We start from the raw sequence: 23,759 nt of genomic DNA, 5'->3' as shown, positions 1-23,759 counted from the left end.
AGGGGGTCGGTGACAGCTGGGGCGCTTCACCCTCTGTATATATCCTCAACGATCTCATTTCCCCATTCCTTTCCTTTCTTCCCCATACATCAGCCTCCCTTCCTCTACTGCTTCCCAAAACGCTATCTATCTTTCCTCCCAAAGCCCTCATTTCCTCCACCATCACCCCCACACATATCTACCTCGTCTGCTGCCTCCTGATACGCTAAAACCCCTTCCTCACCCTTTCTGTCTGTCTTTCCAGCGCACCTATTTCATCAATCCTTCTCCCTCCTACATACGAATCTACCTCTTCTGCTGCCTCCTGAAATGCCAATGCCCCTCCCTCACCCTTCTCCTCCGTCCCCTCAACGCCATCTTTTCTCCATTCCTTCCCCCCTCACCCCCCCCCCCCCACGCACACAAATCTCCCTTCCTCTGCTGCTCTAAAAAAGCTTTCCAAAAACCCGAAACCCTTCCTCTCAGTCCTCCAACGGCGCCCTTTTCCACTATTCCCTCATTCCTCTTCCTGTCGAACATCTTTCACACACACACACACACACACACACACACACACACACACACACACACACACACACACACACACACGCTATTTTCAAGGGGGGTGTCACTCTCAGGGAAGGAAGGACAGGGCAATATATAAGCTTCGTGTGTCCCTTTCAGTCAATATATTCGGGGCGAGTGTTGAACCTCGACGCGTGAATCCTTCCTCCTCTCTCTCCTCCTCCTCCACCTTCTCTCCCTCTCTCCCTCTCTCTCTAACCCCTCGAGGAGCCGCGTCTCAAGGCTCAGAGCGTCTTGACTCCACGCGAGTTTAATTGAATCGGAGTCAAAGTCCTGAACGGCTGCTTACTGGGAGCACACCGGGTAAGTGCGGTATACAGATGCATCTCCGACCCTCTTGCTCCTCTTCCTCTTCCTCTTACTCCACCTCTCCTCTCTTGCTCTGTATTCGTAGCTCTCGCCTCCTCCTCCTCTTCTTCCTCTTCGCTCTTTCTCCTGACTCCATCTTCATTCTCACGCCTCTCTGCAACTTTCCCTCCCTCATTCTCCTTTCCCTTCCCCCCACTGACCTCGTTCAAGCTTCTTTTTTCACCTTCTCTTTCCTTTTTTCCTCCTTCCATTCTTCCTCTTTCTTGTCTTTCTTCTCCCTATCTCTTTCCTCTCTCCTGTGCCTCCTCCTCCTCCTCCTCCTGCCGCTACTGTTTTCTCCTCCCCCTCTTCCTCCTCCTCCTCCTCCTCCTCCTGTCCACGTTCACCCTGCATGTTTGCTCATTACAGAGGAACATGTCGGTACTATATTCCTGCCGTGTACTGTATCACCTCCTCCTCCTCTTCCTCCTCCTCTTCCTCCACCTCCCCTCCTCTTCTCGTCTCTACTAAACTCCACCATTCCGTTTCTACATTTCCCCTTTATTCCATTTTCTCTACAATCCCATTTTTCTTCCCTCTCGTATTTCCTTTAATTCCTCCTTTCATTCATTTACGTGTTCATTTGCTTCCATTATTCCCTTTCCTTCCTCTGCCTAAAGCCACCCTTCGCATTTCAATTATCACGCTATTCCTCTTTATCCTCCTCCCCTTCTCCTCCTCTTCCTGCTTCTGCTCTTTATCACTCCTCTCCTCCTATTCCTGCTCTGCTACACGCTTCCTCCCTTCCTTCCTCCCTTCCTTCCTTCCTTTCCCATCATCATCCTCTCTCTCTCTATCTACCCCTTCTGCCTCGCATATTCCTTTCCTACGCCAGATTATTGTGGGTTTTTTTCTTCTCTCTCTTATCTACTCTTCTACTCTCCCGTCTTGTTTTTATCTATTGTAGTTTTATGGGTTTTTTTACTTCTCTTTCTCCATATCTCCTCGTATTCGTCCTCCTCCTCCTCCTCCTCCTCCTCCTCCTCCTCCTCCTCCTCCAGGATATTGTTTTACTTTCCCTACGTGTCTAGTTCAATGTTGTTGTTGTTGTTGTTTTTTGTGTGTGTGTGTGCGTGTGTGCGTAAGTCGAAGCCATTCAACTATAAATATATATACCTTTTGAGAGAGAGAGAGAGAGAGAGAGAGAGAGAGAGAGAGAGAGAGAGAGAGAGAGAGAGAGAGAGAGAGAGAGAGAGAGAGAGAGAGAGAGAGAGAGAGAGAGAGAGAGATTGAAGCCCAGGAAAGGATCTTGTTTTTTTTCAAACTTTTCCTTTCACTTAAAACCTCAACTTTCCCTTAACTTTGGAGGGAAAATGCTCCTAAATTTAACTATTGATACTGCCCTTCCCACACACTTCCTACCTATCTACCTATCTATCTATCTATCAATCTATCTAGCCATCTATATCTACCTACCTACCTACCTACCAAACTAACTAACTATCTACCTATTTATCTATCTATCTAACAAGCAAGGTAGTCAGTTAGTCCCCAGCAGACGTCCCTCACTCATCGGCCGACAGTCTGTCTCACCTGGAGCTAATTGGCGTAGGGCATCGCCGGCACACCTTCCTGCATTCCTTCCTCTCCCGCCTACCTGATGTACTACTACTAAATTTCTGGCCCGCGATTCATCATGACCACTCGCCTTCGCTGATTGTAATTTAGTGAGAATGAATGAGGCGATGTACGTATTGAGGGTGATAAATAGACTGTACGAAAATAGATTGTAAGGTGATAGATTAATAGACAGATTAGAAGTAGTTTAGAGGTGGGGAGTTGAGTGTATACAATGCAGATAGTGAAGTACTGATGGAGATAGATCGACAGGTAGGTAGATAATAGTTTAGATAGGTAGTTTAGGGTGTGTTGAGAGGATAGATGTGAAGTTATTAAAAAGATAGATTAAAGGAGGTTATGATGGCCTGCTTATAATTTGACGTTCCATAAATTGAGACAGTAAAAAGGGAAGCAAGAAATCAAGAAAAAAATGAATAAATAACGAAAATATAAATAATAAGACAAGAGGTACTTAGCCTGATTCTTGAGCTTGTCTTTATTTATCTAGTTGTCTCTTAAGCGATAGACAGATGGACAGAGAGGTAGATAGAGAAAGAGAGAAAACAGGGGAGGTTGATTATGAGATTGAGTGTGTCTGTAACGATTCTGAACCTCCAGTGTAGAGATCCGATTTAAGGAGGAAGAGGAAGAGATTGATAAAGAGAAGCTGGGGTTGGAAGAGGAGTTGGAGGAGGAGGAGGAGCAGGAGGAGGAGGAGGAGGTGTTGGAAAAAGAGTAGAAGGAGGAGGAGAAGGGGAAAACGAAAAAAACAGGAAATTTATAAAGAGAAAAATAGAAGGAAAAGAAGGAGGAGGAGGAGGAGGAGGAGGAGGAGGAGGAAGTTACGTCGGACAAGAGTGTGAGGAAACAAGAAAGGTGTCGAGGGAGAGATGAAGGGAAAGTCACAGGATTCTGGCGGAGGAGGGCAAAAAGGAGGGCAAGGGTACGGGGAGAGAGAGAGAGAGAGAGAGAGAGAGAGAGAGAGAGAGAGAGAGAGGGAGAGGGAGAGAGAGCAAAGAGAAGAGAATCAGTTGCTCAGTCAGTGTGCAATGGGATGAAGGAAGATAAAATGAAAAAGAGAAGGAGAGAACAAGTATACGGAAAAGGAGGTCATTTTTAAGAAAGAGGAGAAAGAGGAACAGGAAGAAGGAAATTATGACAAAGAATAAAGGCAGACGAAGAAGGAGTCAGCGTATGTAGAAGAGGAAACAGACCCAAGAAAAGAACATAATAAAACAAAAACAATAACAAAGCAATAAGGAAATGAAAAGATGAAAGAGACGGCAAAATAAAATACACACAGACAACAAACCAGAAAGAAAGTAAAGCCTGTTATCCACCACAAACTCAGACTACCTTAGAATATGTTAATGAAGAACGATGAAACCAAGAAGATGCACAGTACTCTTAAAATAAAACCAGTAACCAATCCTTCAGCCCTACAAGAACAACCTTTCCTTTGTCTTAACTTTCCTCAATACCAACAGCGCTGCGAGATCTCATGATGGTGGTGGTGGCGGCGTGGCGGCAGTAGTGAAGTCTTTTTGCCAAGCCGATACAGGTCATTGGGAACAGCGGGAGGCGAGACGAGGTGAAGGCGGACAAGGGATGGGATAGAGAAGCGAAAGTAAAGAGGAGAGAAAGAAAAGGTACTTAGACTGATTCTTGAGCTTGCCTTTGTTTATCTAGTAGTCTCTTAAACGATAGACAGATGGACAGAGAGGTAGATAGAGAAAGAGAGAAAACAGGGGAGGTTGAGTGTGTCTGTAACGATTATGAATCTCCAGTGTTGAGATCCGATTCAAGGAGGAAGAAGAAGAGACAGAGGAGGAGGGGCGGCGGGAAACTTTTTTTTTTTTTTTTGTGTGTGTGTGTGTGTGTGTGTGTGTGTGTGTGTGTGTGTGTGTGTGTGTGTGTGTGTGTGTGTGCATATGGAGAGAGAGAGAGAGAGAGAGAGTAGGTAGGAAAAAGGGAGATATAAGAAAGACAGACAATAGGGAAATAAGGACAAGTATGAAAAAATAGAAAAACAAAAGGGAGAGGCGACACACACACACACACACACACACACACACACACACACACACACACACACACACACACACACACACATACAGGCCTATTAAAATTCGTTGGCCCAGCGTTCATTAGGTTTGACTATAGTAATTAAACGCAATATCAAGTCATCATTAGGGCCTACCCTCCTTCCCCTTCCCCTCCTCGCCCACTCCCCCCCTTTCATACTGACGGTGGTGGTGGAGGGGGGGGTAGGCTTAGTGGTGGAAGTTTGTGTGTGTGTGTGTGTGTATGTGTGTGTGTGTTTGGAGGAGGTTGATAGTGGTGATGGGAGGGGGGGTGGTGGTAGTGGTGGTGATGGTGACTGTGGTAAATGGTGGTGGTGTACTGGTGGTGATTTCAAGCGGATTTGTGGATTTGTTAAATGGTCCTCAGTTATACAAGCGAGAGAGTGGATCATCCCCGTAACTTTTAAACACACACACACACACACACACACACACACACACACACACACACACACACACACACACACACACACACACACACACACACACACACACACACCTGACGGACGCTATTGAGGCTCATATTTCACGGTGATAAAGTTCCCTTCACCTTTTCCGCAGTTGGTTTTGTCAGTTAAAGCGGCGCCATTTAGAGAGAGAGAGATTCTTTATATAAACACGTTTGAATGGAGCTCGGTGGAGTGATTTGGCTTCCATTGAAAGGGAAAGGGAAATCGTGTTTATCGGCCTGTCGCTTTCGCAGGTTGGGGCAGGTAATGGGATGACCTTGACGGGGGGGGGGGGGAGGGGGGGGGCCTTACCTGTGTGTGTGTGTGTGTGTGTGTGTGTGTGTGTGTGTGTGTGTGTCTTGCATTTCGTTCCTCAAGGTCTTTTCTTCTTTTTCTTTGTTTTCGTAAGTCTTCTTTTTCTCTTTTTATCATTTTTTACTTTCCTCCATTTCTTTTGTTTTCCTATTCCTCAGTTTCTTCTTTTTTTTTTTTGTTCATGTTCTTCTTCTTCTTCTTCTTCTTCTTCTCCTTCTCCATTTTCTTTTTCTTCTCCATCTTTTTCTTTTTTCTTCTTCGTCTTCTTTCTCTTCTTTTTCTTCTTCTCCATCTACTTTTCTTCTTTTCCATCTTTATTTTCTTCTTTTTCTTTTTCTTCTTTTATATCTTCATTTTCTTCGTCTTCCTTTTCTTCTGGACGCTACCAATTAAAAAAGGGTTTCAACACCTTTAGTACATAACCATCGACGCGAGATTGTCTTTTTATTTTTTTTATTTTCCTCATTCTACTCTTTGAATGAATGTGTAGAGACTGTAGACAGATATATCTTTCTTTCAGTACATTTTCCGTCATCTTTTCCCTTAATTATCAGAAAAAAAGGCGACAATATCAGGAACGAATCATCTTTTTTTTCGCATTTTGTACTGTATTATTTTTTCCATCTTTTCATTGGTTCTAGAAAACATTATATCAATCTTTTAAACGGAATATCCATATCGAATTTTTCCTCTCCGTTTGTTCTTTCTTTCTGTACTACTGGAGGAGAGAAAGGAGAAGAGAGAGGAGGTGCAGGAGGAGGAGTAGGAGGAGGAGGAGGAGGAGGAGGAGAGAACCGTACTGGAGGAGAAGGAAAAAGAGGAGAGAAAAAAGCATTAAAACTAACCGTCTTTCCATGTTGACTTCTTTTTACCTCTCGCCCCATAATAAGGTTAAGGTCTTCCGAGGACAGCGTGGGAGGAGGAGGAGGAGGAGGAGGAGGAGGAAGAGAATGGCTGTGTTTCTCTCGTCTCCTCGCCTTGTCTAAGAGAAGACACGTGCCAGCCTATTTAGACTCGCCTGTCACGTGACCTCCTCCCCCCCCTCCTCTCTCTCTCTCTCTCTCTCTCTCTCTCTCTCTCTCTCTCTCTCTCTCTCTCTCTCTCTCTCTCTCCCCCCCCCCTTAACGTGACGCTAATGAATCTATTTGCATGTGTGTGTGTGTGTGTGTGTGTGTGTGTCCGTCTTTGCGTACGTTTGCATATATTTTTTTGTGTTTGTGTGTGTGTGTGTGTGTGTGTGTGTGTGTGTGTGCTATCAGGGCCACGCACACGGCCTGGTCTGACAGATGCATTTGACATAGTGATGCAAATGGATGAGCCGCCTCGCTTAGATCACCCCGTCTTCTTGTGGCATTGTGTTATTACCTTCTAAGAGGCGGCCTTCCTTCACTCCTTCCTCCCTGCATTCCTTCATTCATATTACCCACCGTTTTTCATTCCTTCCAAGCAAGCAAGTCTTCGCGAAAGGCATGTGGGGAGGCTGCGAGCTGGAGGGAGTGGACAAGAGGGGCAGGGATAGAGGGTGCGGGAGAGAAAGTGAGGGATGCGAAGGGAGTAGAGAGGAACTAGTGAGAGAGGAAGAAGGAAGGGAGGATAAGTAGGAGCAGCAAGTAGCGGGCTTTTTTTTATTATTGTTTCCTTTTTTGTGCCCTTAAGCTGTCTCCTTTGTTGTAAAAAATAAAGATAGGTTACTGAAAGTGGGGAGGGAGAGAGAGGAAGTTGAGGGAAAGAAGAAACGGGATGATAGACAGAGTAGAGGGTAGGAAGAGGAAGGACATGAGGAAGGAGGAAAGAATACGGTGTGGGATGAGAGGAGAGAAAGCGTGGGAGAAGGAGCAGAGAGTAGGATGCTGGATTAAAAGAGAGAAGGGAAACGGATGAAGGAGAAGGAAGGAGTAGAAGGGAAGAATACTGAGAGAAGAGAGAAGGAAGGAATACAGGAGGGGAAGATGCAAGAAGAGAAGGAAGGATGCTGAGTGAAGAGATGAGAGAAGGGAGATGCTGGGGGGAAGAAGGAAGGGCTGGAAGGGGAGGCTGGGCAATGTGAGCTTCCTACGTACCCAGAAACACTCTCCTTCTCCTCCTCTTCCTCCTCCCTCTCCCCCTTCTCCTCGGGCTTGTGGTGAGCTGTGGTTGGTGAAAAAAATCTCAGGTTCGGAGGGATCTGGGAACAGTGGCGAAACAGACAGACAGGCAGACTCGAGTATCACAAGCGGGAAAAAGAAGAATGAGATATTGTTATATGATACTCGGATTTACTGTGTGTGTGTGGGGGGGGGGGGGGGGGGTTATTTTCAGAGGCTGGTCAATTTTTTCTTGCGGAGTTCTGAGTGCGGTCTGTAACTGGAGGAGAGCTACAAGTCGTAATAGTAGAGTTTAAAAAGGAAAAATGGCATCATCTTTATATCTGAGACGTTCGTTCATTGTGTTTTATCAGGCTTGGGGTCACTGAATCTCGTGGAATGTATTGTATTTGAAATTAAAGAGTGGGGATGCTACGGGCTGAAGGAAGTTGACAGGAGTGGCAAAGATAGAGGGTACGGGAGAGGACAGGGAGCCGATGTTACATGGGGAATAGAGGCGACTATTATGAGACAGGAAGGTGAAGGAGAGAGCGTAGGGAGGGAGGAAGAACGGAGAATGATGAAGGGCAAGTATACTTCTATATTTTGCGGCAAGTAGTGATGTTTGTTTTTATTGAGAGTGACACGTTTTTGTAGTTGTTTTGTGATGTATTTGTCCAACTGAGAAGAGAGGGAAAGAAAATGAGAAAGGAGGAAGATGATCATTTTTGTTTACGAATATAATGTTCATGACTATAATGTTTACGAATAAAATACTTACGAATATAATGTTTGTTAACGAATATAATGTTTGTCTACGAATATAATGTTTGTTAACGAATATAATGTTTCCTTACGAATATAATGTTTACGAATATATATTGTTTACGACTATAATGTTGATGACTATAATGTTTACGAATAAAATACTTACGAATATAATGCTTGTTAACGAATATAATGTTTGTCTACGAATATAATGTTTGTTAACGAATATAATGTTTCCTTACGAGTATAATGTTTACGAATATATATTGTTTACGAATATAATGTTGATGACTATAATGTTTACGAATAAAATACTTACGAATATAATGTTTGTTAACGAATATAATGTTTGCTTACGAATATAATGTTTACGAATATAATGTTTACGAATATAATATTGATGACTATAATGTTTACGAATAAAATACTTACGAATATAATGTTTGTTTACGACAATAATGTTTGCTTACGAATATAATGTTTACGAATATATATTATTTACGAATATGATGCTTAATAGTAAATGTTTACGAATGATGTTATGTTTACGAGTACAGTGTTTGCAAGTATAATTTCAATCCCTGTACATACATCAGTGCCCGTTGTGAGCGTTTATTAATGGCTGTTTTTTCATTATAGTCGTAAACATTTTAAGCCGCCGGGACTCAAACCGCGTGTAATCAACTGTTGTATTGTTGCCCGGATGAGGAAGTGATTTGTACTTTTTTTTTACAAGAATTTTCGAGACACTTGAGGAACTAAAATCGATCATCGTTTTTAGGCTTCTCCTCTTTCTCTTTTTTCTTTCTCTTTTTTTTTTCTCCTTCTCTTGTTCTCTTACTGCATCAATATTTTTTGCGGGGGATTATTTTTTTCACCTCTGCTTCTGCTTCTTCCCTTTCTTCTTCCCTCTCATTCCTTCTGGTCTCATATGTGTTTCTCCTAACTTCCCTCATTACAACCCTCCCTTACTGCCCACCCCTCTCTCCCTTATTCCTCCCTTCCTTACTTCCTTCCTTCCTTTACACCTCTCCCTCTCCCTTCCCCTCCCTTCATATACCTATACAGCTCCGACCTACATCCTTGACTGAGAAAAAGTTGTGTGGCTCAGTTTTCGAGTGGATGAATGTCTCAGGAACCGATTCTGGAGTACTTTCTGCCTCAATTAAAAAGGGTTAGGGTCAGAAATTATTAGATGAGGAGGGTTATATAACACACACACACACACATACACACACACATACACACTCCTACCGGCTCTCACATATCCTTTTTACGTCTTATATGGCAGGTCTATAGGTGTGTTTGTATAGGTAAGGATCTACTTATCGAAATCTTTATCCTCGTCCTTAGTTTGGCTTCCCGTGATATTGAGGCCAAGGAGAAAAAAACGGGAGAAAAAAGGATTAATGAGTGTCTTGAATTACTTGATCACTTGACACGAAGAGAGAGAGAGAGAGAGAGAGAGAGAGAGAGAGAGAGAGAGAGAGAGAGAGAGAGAGAGAGAGAGAGAGAGAGAGAGAGAGAGAGAGAGAGAGAGAGAGAGAGAGAGAGAGAGAGAGAGAGAGAGAGAGAGAGAGAGAGAGAGAGTGAGGGAGAGAGAGACGCAGACACAGACACAAAGAAACAGAGAGGTAGCCAACATACACATAGCATACACAGACACATACAGACAGACAGACGGATACATACAATTAAACACATAGACACATTGAAAGAAACAGAAGGAGACAAAGACACGCACAAACAAACATTGACATAAACACACATACAGAAGCAGGCAGATATACAAACTAACAAACAAACATATGGACAAAAACTCATGTGAGGGCTGTGCAAGTAGAGATGAGGGAGGAGGAGGAGGAGGAAGAAGAAGAGGAGGAGGAGGAATTATAACTGCAGCGGCGGAGGTAGAGGAAGAAAAGGAGGAAGAGGAAGAGGAGGATATGTTGGTGGTAGAAGAAGAGGAGGAAGAAGAGGAAGTGTTGGTGGTGGAAGAGGAAGAGGAAGAGGAGGATATTTTGGTAGTGGAAGAAGAAGAGGAAGAAGAGGACATACTGGTGGTGAAAGAAGAGGAAGAAAAATAGGATGTGTTGGTGGTGGAAGAAGAGGAGGAGGAGGAGGATATGCTGGTAGTGGAAGAAGAGGAGGAAGAAGAATAGGATGTGTTGGTGGTGGAAGAAGAGGAGGAGGAGGATATGCTGGTAGTGGAAGAAGAGGAGGAAGAAGAATAGGATGTGTTGGTGGTGGAAGAAGAGGAGGAGGAGGAGGATATGCTGGTAGTGGAAGAAGAGGAGGAAGAAGAATAGGATGTGTTGGTGGTGGAAGAAGAGGAGGAGGAGGAGGATATGCTGGTAGTGGAAGAAGAGGAGGAAGAAGAATAGGATGTGTTGGTGGTGGAAGAAGAGGAGGAGGAGGAGGATATGCTGGTAGTGGAAGAAGAGGAGGAAGAAGAATAGGATGTGTTGGTGGTGGAAGAAGAGGAGGAGGAGGAGGAGGAGGATATGCTTGTTGTGGAAAAAGAGGAGGGAGAAGAGAAAAAAAGAAGAGAATGTTTTGATGGTGGAAGAAGAGGAGAGAGAAGATAAAAAAGAGGATGTGTTGATGGTGGAAGAAGAGGAGGAAGAAGAGACTGTACTGGTGGTAGTGGCGAGGGGCGAGGGGGGCTTTGGAGGAGTGGAGGCAGGGCAGGGGTCAGGAAACTCCACAGTCCTGTTAATGAAGTTAGTTTCTGTAACACACGACTCCCTAAATATCGGGGCCCGTACACGCCTCTCCGGAACAGACTTGGTATCCGGATTATTAGTGGAGGAGGAGGAGGAGGAGGAGGAGGGAGAGGTTAAAGATGGCAAGAGGTGATTGGAGTAAGATGAGAAAGAGGTCAAAGAAGGGTTAGAAATGAACGAGGGAGGGAGGGAGAGCAGATGATGGGAGGAAGGGAGAGAGCAAGGAAGAGATGATGGGAGGGCAAGGGTGAGACAGCGAGGGTACGGTAGTGGGAGGGAAAAAAAGGAGAGAGAGAAAAAAAAAGGTACGGTTGAGAGCATCTAGTGAATTTGAGAAGAGGGGAAAAGGGAGAGAAAAATTGGACCGTAAGAAATTATAAGACATGGAACGGGAAAAAAAACAGAAGAGGAGGAAAAGAAAGATAAAGGAGAACTAAGAAGCAATGAAATAAAATAAGAGATAAGGAAAATAATGAATAAAGGAGGAATAAGGGAAAGAAAGAGATAGGAGGAGAATGGAAGCAATGTTAATAGGGTTTGGAAAGGAAGGAATAAAGGAAGTGATAGAGAAATAATGAAGAGAAGAAGAGGAGAAAGAAGAGAAGAAAGAAGAGCAGAAAAGGCAGAAAGAGCAAGAGAGGTAGGGAGGAGGAGGAGGAGGAGAAGGAAGAGGAGGAGGAGGAGGAGGCGGAGGAAGAGAGGTCAGGAGGGCAAGTTACATAATATAGAGGAGAAGGAAGAGGAGCAGGAGGAGAGAAGAGGTGGAGGAAGGAAAGAGTGAAAAAGGAAAGCAAGAGAGAGAGAGAGAGAGAGAGAGAGAGAGAGAGAGAGAGAGAGAGAGAGAGAGAGAGAGAGAGAGAGAGAGAGAGAGAGAGAGAGAGAGAGAGAGAGAGAGAGAGAGAGAGAGAGATGTAGGGGGGACTTCGTTTTTTCCCCTTCACTTTAAATCCCCTTAATTACCAGCGTTTTATTTTTAATTTAAGCTTCTTTTTCATATTCAAGAACTGATCTTTTGCTCTTCGTTAGGGGCCTATCTACCTTATATTAGCTAGGCCCTTCACTCCCCTTCCTCTCTCTCTTCCTCTCTCCTTCCCTCCCTCCCCGCCGTTCACTAAATCATCTCCTCTCCTCCTCCTCCTCCTCCTCTTCATCTCCCTCTCCTCTTAATTCACACACTCGGTAATCTGACTCCTTCCTTCCACTCAATATTTCTGAGGATACACACTCCCTTCCCTTCCCTTCCTCTCTTCCTCCCTGACCGCCCGACCTCCTACCCTCCTCTCAAGCATCTCCCTTCCTTCCTGTCCTATTTATCCCTTCTTCTCCCCTATGCATTCCTTCCGTCGTGTTCCCATTTTATTTCTCCCTTATCCCCCTCTTCCTTTCCTCCCTCCTCCCCCTTTCTTTCTGCCCTATATTAGACTCTTTTCTCCCATATGCATTCCTTTTTGCAGTCTTCTCTTTTCTACTCTTCTTCATCTCCTTCGCTTCCTTCTTCTTCCCTTCCTTCTTCCCTTTCTTCTTTCTAGTCGCATTTGTATCTCTTCTAACTTCCGTCTTTACTTTCCTCCTTCTCTGCCCCCTTTTCTTCTCCTTTCTCCATCCTTCCCTTCCTTGCTGACCTCCTTTCCCCCTCTCTCCCTCCCTCCCTTTCCCTTCCCTCTACTCTCATGTAATTGTATCCCCTATCTCGTGTTCCCATTCCTATCCTTCCTCTTGCACCCCTATTCCTCCTTTCTTCCCTCTTCTTCTATTTTTCCCTCATCCTCTTCCTACCTTCCCTTCTGAGCGCCATTTCCTCTATCCTTCCCATCTCTTCCTTCTATTCTTCTTTTTTTTCCTTCCTGCCTTCCCTCCCGTATTCTCTTTTCTCCATTCTTTCCTCCTCTTCCTTCTATTCTCCCCTCTCTTTCCTTTTCCTGCCTTCCCTTCTCCCCTCCTGTTCCTCCTTTTTTCCCTCCTCTTCCTCTTTTTCTTCCCTCTTTTTCCCTTCCAACCTTCCCTCATACACTCCCATTCCTCCAGTCTTCGCTTTTTCCCTTTCACTTTTCAATCTTTTTTTTCTCTGTCGTTCCCTCCCTCTTCCATTTACATCTTTTTTTTTTTTTACACATTCCTTCCCTTCAACTTTTCATCCTATCATCATTTGTAGTCTCCTCTCCTTATCACATTCTCCCTCTCTCCCATTATCCTCTTCCTTCTCTTCACTCCTATCCTATCTTTGCTATCTCCCCCCTTTTATCCCCCTTTCTCTCTCTCCATCTGTACCCTCGCCCTTCCCTTCACTCCCAATCACTCCTACCTTTCATTGCTATCTCCTCCTTTTTATCCCTCTCTCCCTGACTCCGTTCCTTCTACCTTCCCTTCTCTCCCATTTATCTCCCCTCAAGTTTTGCGCCGAGTACGGCCGACCGAATAAGGAGAGGTGAGGATGAGGTTAGCGAGGTCAGGGCAGTTCATCACACCCTTATCACCCTATTGGTCCGCCGTTCATCTTCGCCACTACAGACACTCTCGAGGTAATCTTTGGGGGGGGGGGGTAGATTGGGGAGGGGGGTCGAGAACTGTTATGGGAGAATGGGGAGGGGATGTGTGTGTGGGGGGACGGGTGTGGGGGGAGTGGAAGTGGGGGTGTTGATGTCTGTGTGTGGGTGGGTGAGTGTGGGTGTGAAAGGGTGGGTGTAGATGTGTGTCCTCCCTTCCTTCTTCTCCCCCTCCCTTCCTTCCTTGCTTCCTCCCTGATCCCACTGTCTTTTTCCCTCCTTCCCCTCCCCTCCTTGCTTGCTTCCTCCCTGCGCCCACTCTCCTTTTGCTTCCTTCCCCTCCCCTCCTTGCTTGCTTCCTCCCTGCGCCCACTCTCCTTTTGCCTCCCTCCCTCCCCTCCCGTCCGTCCCCTCCTCCCTTCTTCCTTGCCTCCGCTGTCACTCTTCCTCCCTTTCTCCCTCCCTCTGTCCTCTTTCCTCCCTCCCTGTCGGTTACATTGATCGAATAGCTAAAAATATGTTTCTATATATAATTTCTCATCATCCATTTTTTTTCTCTACCGACGAGATGGATTGATTGTTTAAGATTTATGTTTGTATTTATTTATGTTTATTTCTTAACTCATGAACTGCGTATTATCTCTTCACTCATTGTCAAGATATAGTCAGGAAATAATGATAATAATAATAATGATAAAAATAATAATAATGACAGGGATAAATAGTTCTTTTTTTATACTCTTTTTGTTGCCCTTGAGCCGTGCCCTTTGATGTAAAAAAAAAAAAAAAAAAAAGTCGGATATGCATGTAAATTTAGAAGACGATAAACGTATATACTTTTTTTTTTTTTTTGCATTTTTCCTCCCATTCATACTCTTCCTTTTTTTCTTTCCCCTTACATAATTCAGAGACGGAGGAGGAGGAGGAAGAGGAGGAAGAAGAAGAGGAGGAGGAGGGGGTGGGTCAGTTATTCAGTCAACCGTTTCTCTCCCTTTTTTTCCGCTCTGCCATTTTTTCCTCCCAGTATCGTTTAGGGAATAAGTTACACAGACAGACTAACCGAAGGGGACGGGAAAAAAACGGTCGAATGAAAAAAGGGACGGGAAAAATCGGACGGGAAAAATCGGGACGGGAAAAAATCGGACGGGGAAAAATTGGACGGGAAAAAAGTCGTGGGTGAAGAGAAGAAGGAAAAAAGTTAGGGACGAGAGGAAAAAGATGAGCTGAGGAAAGGAGGAAGAGGGAGAAGCGATGGAAGAGAGAGAGAGAGAGAGAGAGAGAGAGAGAGAGAGAGAGAGAGAGAGAGAGAGAGAGAGAGAGAGAGAGAGAGAGAGAGAGAGAGAGAGAGAGAGAGAGAGAGGAAAAGTTTAAAAGATGTATGAAAAATGCAGTAACAAAAGAGATACAGAAAGAAAAGAAAAGAAAGAAAAATAATAAAAACATAAAAGAAGGTGAAAGAAGGAAAAGAAAAAAAAAAAGAAAAAAGAAAAGCAGGAAAAAACAAAGCAAATGAGAAAAAAGAGAAAGAAAAGAAAGAGGAAAAAAAAGAAAGAGAGAGAGAAAAAGAAAAATAGGTGAAGGGTAGCGGCCCCGTTTGTGAGATGAATGAATAATGAGAGAGAGAGAGAGAGAGAGAGAGAGAGAGAGAGAGAGAGAGAGAGAGAGAGAGAGAGAGAGAGAGAGAGAGAGAGAGAGAGAGAGAGAGAGAGAGAGAGAGAGAGAGAGAGAGAAGCATGGCAAATTCTTATTCACTGGCCTCGTCAGATGGAAATGGAAAGACTGGCAGTGGAGTTCAGGATGGAAGTTATTTTTCTCTTCCTTTTTTTCTTGTTTTTTGTCTTGAGGGAAGAGGAGGAGGAGGAGGAGAAGGAAGATTTAAAAAGACAGACAGAGAGAGAGAGAGAGAGAGAGAGAGAGAGAGAGAGAGAGAGAGAGAGAGAGAGAGAGAGAGAGAGAGAGAGAGAGAGAGAGAGAGAGAGAGAGAGAGAGAGAGAGAGAGAGAGAGAGAGAGAGAGAGTAAAAGGAAAGAAATAAAAGATGAATGGGAAAATTTCGGTAACAAAAAAGATACAGAAAGAAAAGAAAAGAAAGCAAAATAAAAAAAAAGCATAAAAGGTGAAAGAAGGGAAAGAGAAAAGAGAAAAACAAACGGAAAAACAAAACAAAAAAGAGGAAGAAGAAAGAAGAGAGAGAGAGAGAGAGAGAGAGAGAGAGAGAGAGAGAGAGAGAGAGAGAGAGAGAGAGAGAGAGAGAGAGAGAGAGAGAGAGAGAGAGAGAGAGAGAGAGAGAGAGAGAGTAAAAGAGCAAAAATAGGTACCAAAAGAAAAGTACCAAAACAATAGAACGAGAAAGAAAAGAGAAAAAAATGAAGGACGGAGAGAAAAGGAAAACCATAAAAACAGAAATTTCAAAAAAGTATTAAAGATAACGAGGAGAAAAGGAACAGACAGACGAACATACAAACAGAACCTTAGGAGAAAAAAAAGTTAGATAATATAAAAAAAAAAAAAAAATGGTGGAAGGGATGAATGTGAGGAATAGATAGATGAATAGATCGATGGATAGATAGACAAATAGACAAGCATTTACCACAGAATTGAGATCATACGTAACGCAATAGCCATAATATTTTGTAGTCCATAAAAAAAAACATTAAAAAAAACATTAAGGACCAAAAACGGAAACCTTCAAAAAATAATTGTGAGAGGAAAAGAAAAAAAAATAAACGTTGTAATATTTCATAAGAACACATGCTAATAACACTTCATGAAACTTTAGGGGAGAAAAGTCTTAAAGAGAACGAGACTAAATTTGAGAAACGTTAAAGATTGGAATGATGGAATATTAGCGTAAAAAGTAATAAGATCAAACTCGATTTATCGTTACATAAACCGTCTGGAGAGTTACGTCACATCTGTAAAAGGTTGAGAGAGAGAGAGAGAGAGAGAGAGAGAGAGAGAGAGAGAGAGAGAGAGAGAGAGAGAGAGAGAGAGAGAGAGAGAGAGAGAGAGAGAGAATGCAAGGAAATAAGTTAAATATGATGAAAATTTAAATAACAATAGAAGAGGAAAGAACAGGAAACAAAAGGAGAAACAGAAAAAAGGGAAAATAATGATAATAAAAGAAAAGAGAGAGAGAGAGAGAGAGAGAGAGAGAGAGAGAGAGAGAGAGAGAGAGAGAGAGAGAGAGAGAGAGAGAGAGAGAGAGAGAGAGAGAGAGAGAGAGAGAGAGAGAGAGAGAGAGAGAGAGAGAGGAAATAAGTTAAAGAAGAGGAAAGAAAAGGAAACCAATGGAGAAAGAAACAGAAAAAAAGGGAAAATAATGAAAAAGAAAAAGAAAATGAACACACAGAGAGAGAGAGAGAGAGAGAGAGAGAGAGAGAGAGAGAGAGAGAGAGAGAGAGAGAGAGAGAGAGAGAGAGAGAGAGAGAGAGAGAGAGAGAGAGAGAGAGAGAGAGAGAGAGAGAGAGAGAGGCTGAGCGAAACGAAGTGGGATCGAGGTTTCTTTCTGGGAAACGTACACGACGTAATCCGATTGATGGCAGGTGCACGTGAGCCGGGAGGAGGAGGAGGAGGAGGAGGAGGAAGAGGAGGAGGAGGAGGAGGAGGAGGAGGAGGAAGGGGAGGAGGAGGAAAAAGGTAAACAAAACATTTCAACACTTTTACCGCCAACAGGAAACTTGCTTCTTTATATTTTGTTGCTACTACGGCTTATCCTCCTCCTCCTCCTCCTCCTCCTCCTCCTCCTCCTCCTCCTCTTCCGACTCTTCCTAATTCGCTTCCTCCTCCACCTCATCTCGTGTTGCTTCTTCTACTCCTTTAACTGCTACTTCTACTTCTACTACTGTTACCGTTACTACTACTACTACTACTACCACTACTACTGCTTTTAATTCTACTACTACTACTACTACCGTTACTACTACTACTACTACTACTACTACTACTACTACTGCTAAAGAGAACATTCATTAATAAAAAAAAAGCTAATTTATAAGATGGACGGGAACACAAAAAATGAAAAAAAAATAGAGTTGAAAAATAAAAACAATCCACTTAACTTTTCGGTCATCGGATGAGACAAAAAAAAAGAAACAAATTTTGGATGTAATGAAAAAGATATCTACGAAAAATGGGGGATCTTCCTTTTTTTATTATTTCGTGGAAGGATTTGTTGTGAGAGAGAGAGAGAGAGAGAGAGAGAGAGAGAGAGAGAGAGAGAGAGAGAGAGAGAGAGAGAGAGAGAGAGTAAACATATATATTCTATCGCGGAAGGAGGGTAGTAACACATCTGCCGGAAAAGTGTTCGGAAAGTTTGGTCACGAATTAGAAACTTTCTCCACCGAAAAGAAAGCGTAAGAGAGAGAGAGAGAGAGAGAGAGAGAGAGAGAGAGAGAGAGAGAGAGAGAGAGAGAGAGAGAGAGAGAGAGAGTAAATAAGCCACATACAACAAGTTAAGAAGTTATGATTATCCCAGCAGTGCAATCATAATAACAGACAGACACAGACAAACGGACAGACGGACAAACAGCCGGAGACAGAAAGAAAGACCCTAAGATGCACGTTCACAGACAGACAGACAAGCGCACTAAAAGACAGACAGACAGACACAAAAAGATTAAAGAACAGACACCAAGAAAACTGGTCTCTGGAAGCTCAAAAGAATCTAATCTCTCTGCAGTTATTTTTCCCATTATCAAAATCTTGCTGAGTTTTTTTTCCTCCTCCCTTCTCTTCCTTTCCTTTCCTTTATCTTTTCTTTTTTGCGTTTCTTTTTCTTTCCTTGCCTTTCCTTCCCTTCTTTTCCCTTTCGTTGACTTTCCTTCCTTTGTCTTCCCTTCCCTTCCGTTGCCTTCCCTTTCCTTCCCTTCTTTTTCCTTCCCTTCCCTTTCCTTGACTTCCCTTCCCTTGCCTTTCCTTTACTTTGCCTTACCTTCCGTTGCCTTCCCTTGCCTTATATTCCCTTCTCTTCCTTTCTCTTCCCTTTCCTTCCTTTTCCCTTTCCTTTCCTTGTCTTTCCTTAATTTGCTTTGTCCTCTCTTCCTTTTCCACGCCTTGCCTTCCCTTGCCTTTCCTTCCCTTTCCTTCCCTTGCCTTCCCTTCCCTTCCCTTCCCTTCCCTTTCCTCCCCTCCCTAGCTTTGCCTTCCCTTCCCTTCCCTTGCCTTCCTTTCTCTTCCCTTCCCTTCCCTTGCCTTTCCTTGCTTTCCCTTCCTACGCCTTGCCTTCTCTTGCTTTCCCTTCCCTTCCCCTGCCTTCCCTTTGTCTTACCTTTGCTTGGGTTGGTCTGCTTTGCCTTTCCCTTCCCTAATAACTGAGGCCTTTTGTCATTCCGCTCATAATCCGGAATGTTTTAATATCATTCCATTGCCGAAGTCCGTGAGCCGAGCCTAAAGGGAAGGGTCCAAAACAGAACTGAAAGGCTGACTCTCTCTCTCTCTCTCTCTCTCTCTCTCTCTCTCCATTTTATCTACCAATCTATCTATTTGTCAATCCCCATTCTTCTCTGTCCCTGTCATAGGATTAGAGATTCTTCATTAATTGGGATGACAGACAGACAGACAGACAGACAGATGTATAATTAATGTTTGTACCCGTCCGTCCTTTTTTTGTAACGTTTATTAGATTATGTTTTTTCTCATATTATTCGTATCTCTCTTGCGCTGTTGTAGTTCTTTTAGTTAGAGTGACAAACGATTTTCCTTCCCACTCTTCCAGAAAACAAGAAAAACATCACATAATTATTTTCTTTCGATTTGCAGCGTATGAAAAAAAAAATCACAAACGAAAAACAATACAATGAGAAAGGAAATAAAACTCAAAACAAGAAAAAATCAAGTCAGGACACAGATGAATAGGAGCAGAAACAAACAAACAAAAATAAAAGAACAACAACACCAACACACCCTCTCACACACTCATATTGTTTCCCATTTTCTTTCTCGTTTCATCATCGCGACACGTTTTCATTGCCACGTATTTTTCTCCAGTAATTTTCAGCTCCCTGTCTGCGTCGCTTGATCCACCTGTGTTCCACCTGTGACACCTGTGGATCCCTTTAAACGTCACCTGTCCGCCGCGTGACCCAGTTAGAAGAGCGAGTCCGTGGTGTGTCCGATGACCTCTATTGGGTGACCTCCATTGGCTGACCTCGGACATGACCTTGACTTAATGACGTTTTTAGGGGAACTCTCTCTCTCTCCCTCTGGCTTTGTTTTTGTTTGTTTGGTTCGGTGAAGGGGGGGGAGGCATTGTGTGTGTGTGTGTGTGTGTGTGTGTGTGTGTGTGTGTGTGTGTGTGTGTGTGTGTGTGTGTGATCTTTTCACACTCCAGTTTTCTCAATTTAGTCACAACAAACATAAAAGTTACTTAATTACTACATGCATAATGAGAGACTTCGGATAATGTGACGAACAGCGCTCTCTCCTCCTTCTCTTCCTCCTCCTTCCCCTTTCATCCTTCTCCTCTTCCTCCTCTTCCTCCTCCTCCTCCTCCTCTTAATTCAGTTCCTCTTTCCCTTTTATCTTTTTTCTTCTCTCCATTCTTCTTCTCCTCTTGTTCTTCGATTCCCTTCATGTTTCTTCTTTCCTTTGTCCTCCTCCTCCTCCTCCTCCTCCTCCTCCTCTTAATCATCTTCCTCTTTCCCCTTCATCTTAATTCTTCTCTCCATTCTCCTTCTCCTCCTGTTCCTCGTTTCCCTTCATGTTTCTTCTTTCCTTTATCCTCCTCTTCCTCCTCCTCCTCCTCCTCCTCCTTCCATCACTAACGCCTCTATTATGTCTTGAATATACATTACCCTTACAAGTGAATTTCCATTTTAGTGACAATATGTAATTGGGTGACAATGGCAAACGCTCTCATAAGTAAATGTGACTGGAGAATGTTCTTGTGTGTGTGTGTGTGTGTGTGTGTGTGTGTGTGTGTCAGCTGTGTAGAAGAATCGACAGGAAGTTACGTCCTCTCAGCTTCATCCACTCTTTTTTTTTTTTATTCACATTTTTCTACAACCTTGTCTTTCCCTCCACTCCCTTCTACCCTTTTCTCCTTCCCTCCTTCCTTCCTTGCCTATTCCCGTTTTCCCTTCCCTTCTCTCTTTCCTTCCACCTTTTCACCCCTTCCCTTTTCTCTACCCAACCATATCTTTCTTATCTTGTATGTTAACTATGCGTCGACGTCATTTCAACTCTTCCTTTCCTTGGTCTTCCATAAACAAATACTCCAGAATAATGAATGCCTCGCTTCCCTAATGCCATCGCGGTAATCAGTAGTTTTAGTCTCCCGTATTATCATAAGCGGGACAGCGCGGATAATTGCTCCGATAAAAGCTTGGCAATTAGTGTCTTTGGGGCTCGCTAGGTGGCGTTGGATTCGACGGAAGTAGGATCGGTTTTAGAGTTCGTTGTGTTTGGTAATGTCATATAGTAGTAATAAAAGTAACAATAATAAAAAAGTTAGAGAAATGTTAGCAATAAATAGTTGAGATAGATAGAGGAGGGAAGGAGGTTTTGGCGGTGGAGGGAAGCAACAAAGGAGGGGAGGAAGGGAAAAGGAAACAAAAGGGGATAGAGGGAGGAGAGGGAGAAGGTTAAGGGGGAGGAGGAGGTCAAGAGAAGAAGGGAGGAAAGGGGAGAGGAAACAACTAAAAATGGTAGTGGAAAATTAGACGATTGAAAAAAGATTACACTGATTTATTTATTTCAGTCCTTTTTGTTTTGTTTTGTTCATGTTACTGTTAATGTTACTGTTATTCATGGTACTGTTGTTCATGGTACTGTTGTTCGTGTTACTGTTGTTCATGGTACTGTTGTTCATGTTACTGTTGTTCATGGTACTGTTGTTCATGGTACTGTTGTTCATGGTACTGTTGTTCATGGTACTGTTGTTCATGTTACTGTTGTTCATGGTACTGTTGTTCATGGTACTGTTGTTCATGGTACTGTTGTTCATGGTACTGTTGTTCATGTTACTGTTGTTCATGTTACTGTTGTTCATGTTACTATTGTTCATGGTACTATTGTTCATGGTACTGTTGTTCATGGTACTGTTGTTCATGGTACTGTTGTTCATGGTACTGTTGTTCATGTTACTGTTGTTCATGTTACTGTTGTTCATGTTACTGTTGTTCATGGTACTGTTGTTCATGGTACTGTTGTTCATGGTACTGTTGTTCATGGTACTGTTGTTCATGTTACTGTTGTTCATGTTACTGTTGTTCATGGTACTGTTGTTCATGGTACTGTTGTTCATGGTACTGTTGTTCATGGTACTGTTGTTCATGTTACTGTTGTTCATGGTACTGTTGTTGGTGGTACTGTTGTTCATGGTACTGTTGTTCATGGTATTGTTGTTCATGGTACTGTTGTTCATGGTACTGTTGTTCATGTTACTGTTGTTCATGTTACTGTTGTTCATGGTACTGTTGTTGGTGGTACTGTTGTTCATGGTACTGTTGTTCATGTTACTGTTGTTCATGTTACTGTTGTTCATGGTACTGTTGTTCATGGTACTGTTGTTCATGTTACTGTTGTTCATGTTACTGTTGTTCATGTTACTGTTGTTCATGGTACTGTTGTTCATGGTACTGTTGTTCATGGTACTGTTGTTCATGGTACTGTTGTTCATGGTACTGTTGTTCATGGTACTGTTGTTCATGGTACTGTTGTTGGTGGTGGCGTTGTTTGTGTTTGAGTAGGAAGTGGGTTCGGAGGTGGCGTTCATTGTGGTGAGAAATGTCTCGTATTGAATAAAAAGGAGTGAATGAAAAAAATACTCCGACTAGGAAGGTAAAAATCAATGAATATGGAACTAGACTTTTTTTTTTATATACATAGACATGAATATAGGAAGGCAGACAGTGACAAACAGACAGAATCACACGGACAAATTAACATCTATCCTGTTTTTAGACAAAGATGAAATTCTAAACACATCAAGATAAAAACAAAAAAAAATATGAGGTAGACACAAACAAACAAACAAATAGATAGATAGATAGGCAGTTAAATCGACTGGACTGTGATAAATAACCTGGTGTGTGTGTGGTGGGGGGGGGGGTAGTGAAGTGGATTGTAGTGGTGGTGGTGGTGATGATAAAGTAGTGGTATTGGTATTGTGGTGGTGAGAGTAGTGGTGATGATGGCTTGGGCAAAACTTATAGTGTAGGAGAAGGAGAGAAGGAGAGGTACAGATAAGGTAACGAGTGTGGATAAGAAGGTGCAGGAAGCGAGACTGAGATGGTTTGGTCATGTCACGAGGAGAGAGGAAGGGAGTTGTGAAAGGCAGATAATGACATGGAAGTGGATGGCAGAAGGAAGAGAGGAAGACCCAGGACGAGATGGAAGGACTGTATTGTGGCGGACGGCAGGGAGAAGAACTTGGACCTTGAAGTGGCGGAGGACAGGGTTAGATGGAGGAGACTCATCAAAAACAGCGACCCCGTATAGAAACGGGATAATAATGCTGCGGAAGAAGAAGAAGGAAAGAAGGAGGGAGGAAGAGAACCGGCTTGTCAACCCTTCATAACTTGGGAGGTAACAGGAAGAGGAGGAGGAGGAGGGGAAGATGATGGTGGTGTTGGTGAAAGAGTGATGATTGTGGCGATGGTAGTGATGGTGGAGGAGGAACGTGAGTGGCATTGAGTAGGTAGTGCGAGGCTGGGAATGGATGGATAGGTAGGTTGGAAAGAAAGGCAAGATAGGGGTGGGTAGGCAGGTCGTGAAGGTTACAGAAAGGAAAAGCCAGGAAGGAAAGTGACAGAAGAGAAACAGCTGGAAAGGGAAAAGGCTGGAAAGGAAAAAAAAGTAACGACTGGGAAAAAGAAAACTAGAAGGAAAACTGAGCTGCTGGAGAGGGAAAAAAAAGTGGTGGAGCAGGGAGGAACGAGAAAAGGAGGAGATGTGGAAAATTGGGAAAGGGTGGAAGGAGAGAATAGAAGGAAAAAGAGAAGTGTTGTGGAGCAGGGAGGAACAGCAAATGGAGGAGAAAGGGAGAGAAGGAGCACACGGAAAGGGAGGAGAAGCAAAGGGAGAGGAAAGTAGGGAGATGCGGGTACGGGAAGGGTAGAGAAGGGGAAACAGGGAGAGGAAGAGGAAGGGGAAAGTTGTTGAAGGGGAAATAGAACAGAGAGAAGGAAGGAAGGAAAGAGGAGTAGGAGAGAGGCAACAAAGGAGGGGAGGAAGGGAACAGGAAACAAGGGGAGATAGAGGAGGGAAGGAGGTTTTGGGGGTGGAGGGAAGCAACAAAATGAGTGGAGGAAAGGAAGAAGACACAAGGGAAATAGAAGGGAATGAGAGGGAGGAGGGAGACAACAGAAGAGGGGAGGAAAGGGGAGAGGAAACAAGGGGGGGTAGAGGGAAGGGAGAGAAGTTTTGGGGGAGGAGGGAGGCAACACAAGTGGGGAGGA

General features: G+C 43.5%; 1 protein-coding gene across 1 annotated transcript in view; it reads right to left on the bottom strand.

The window, feature by feature from the left end:
- The window catches only part of LOC126981163 (putative uncharacterized protein DDB_G0286901), a 23,115-nt gene extending 1,040 nt beyond the window's left edge, over positions 1-22,075 (bottom strand). Inside the window, exon 1 of the mRNA XM_050831880.1 lies at positions 21,145-22,075. Coding sequence (XP_050687837.1) covers positions 21,145-22,075 — 931 coding nt within the window. The remainder of the gene's footprint in view (positions 1-21,144) is intronic.
- Positions 22,076-23,759: the final 1,684 nt, after the last annotated feature.

This window comes from Eriocheir sinensis, chromosome 47 (genome assembly GCF_024679095.1).
Source record: "Eriocheir sinensis breed Jianghai 21 chromosome 47, ASM2467909v1, whole genome shotgun sequence".
In the NCBI taxonomy this organism is placed as follows: domain Eukaryota; kingdom Metazoa; phylum Arthropoda; class Malacostraca; order Decapoda; family Varunidae; genus Eriocheir; species Eriocheir sinensis.
Note: the sequence above shows the minus strand (reverse complement) of the source record. Positions and strands in the feature narration are given on the sequence as shown.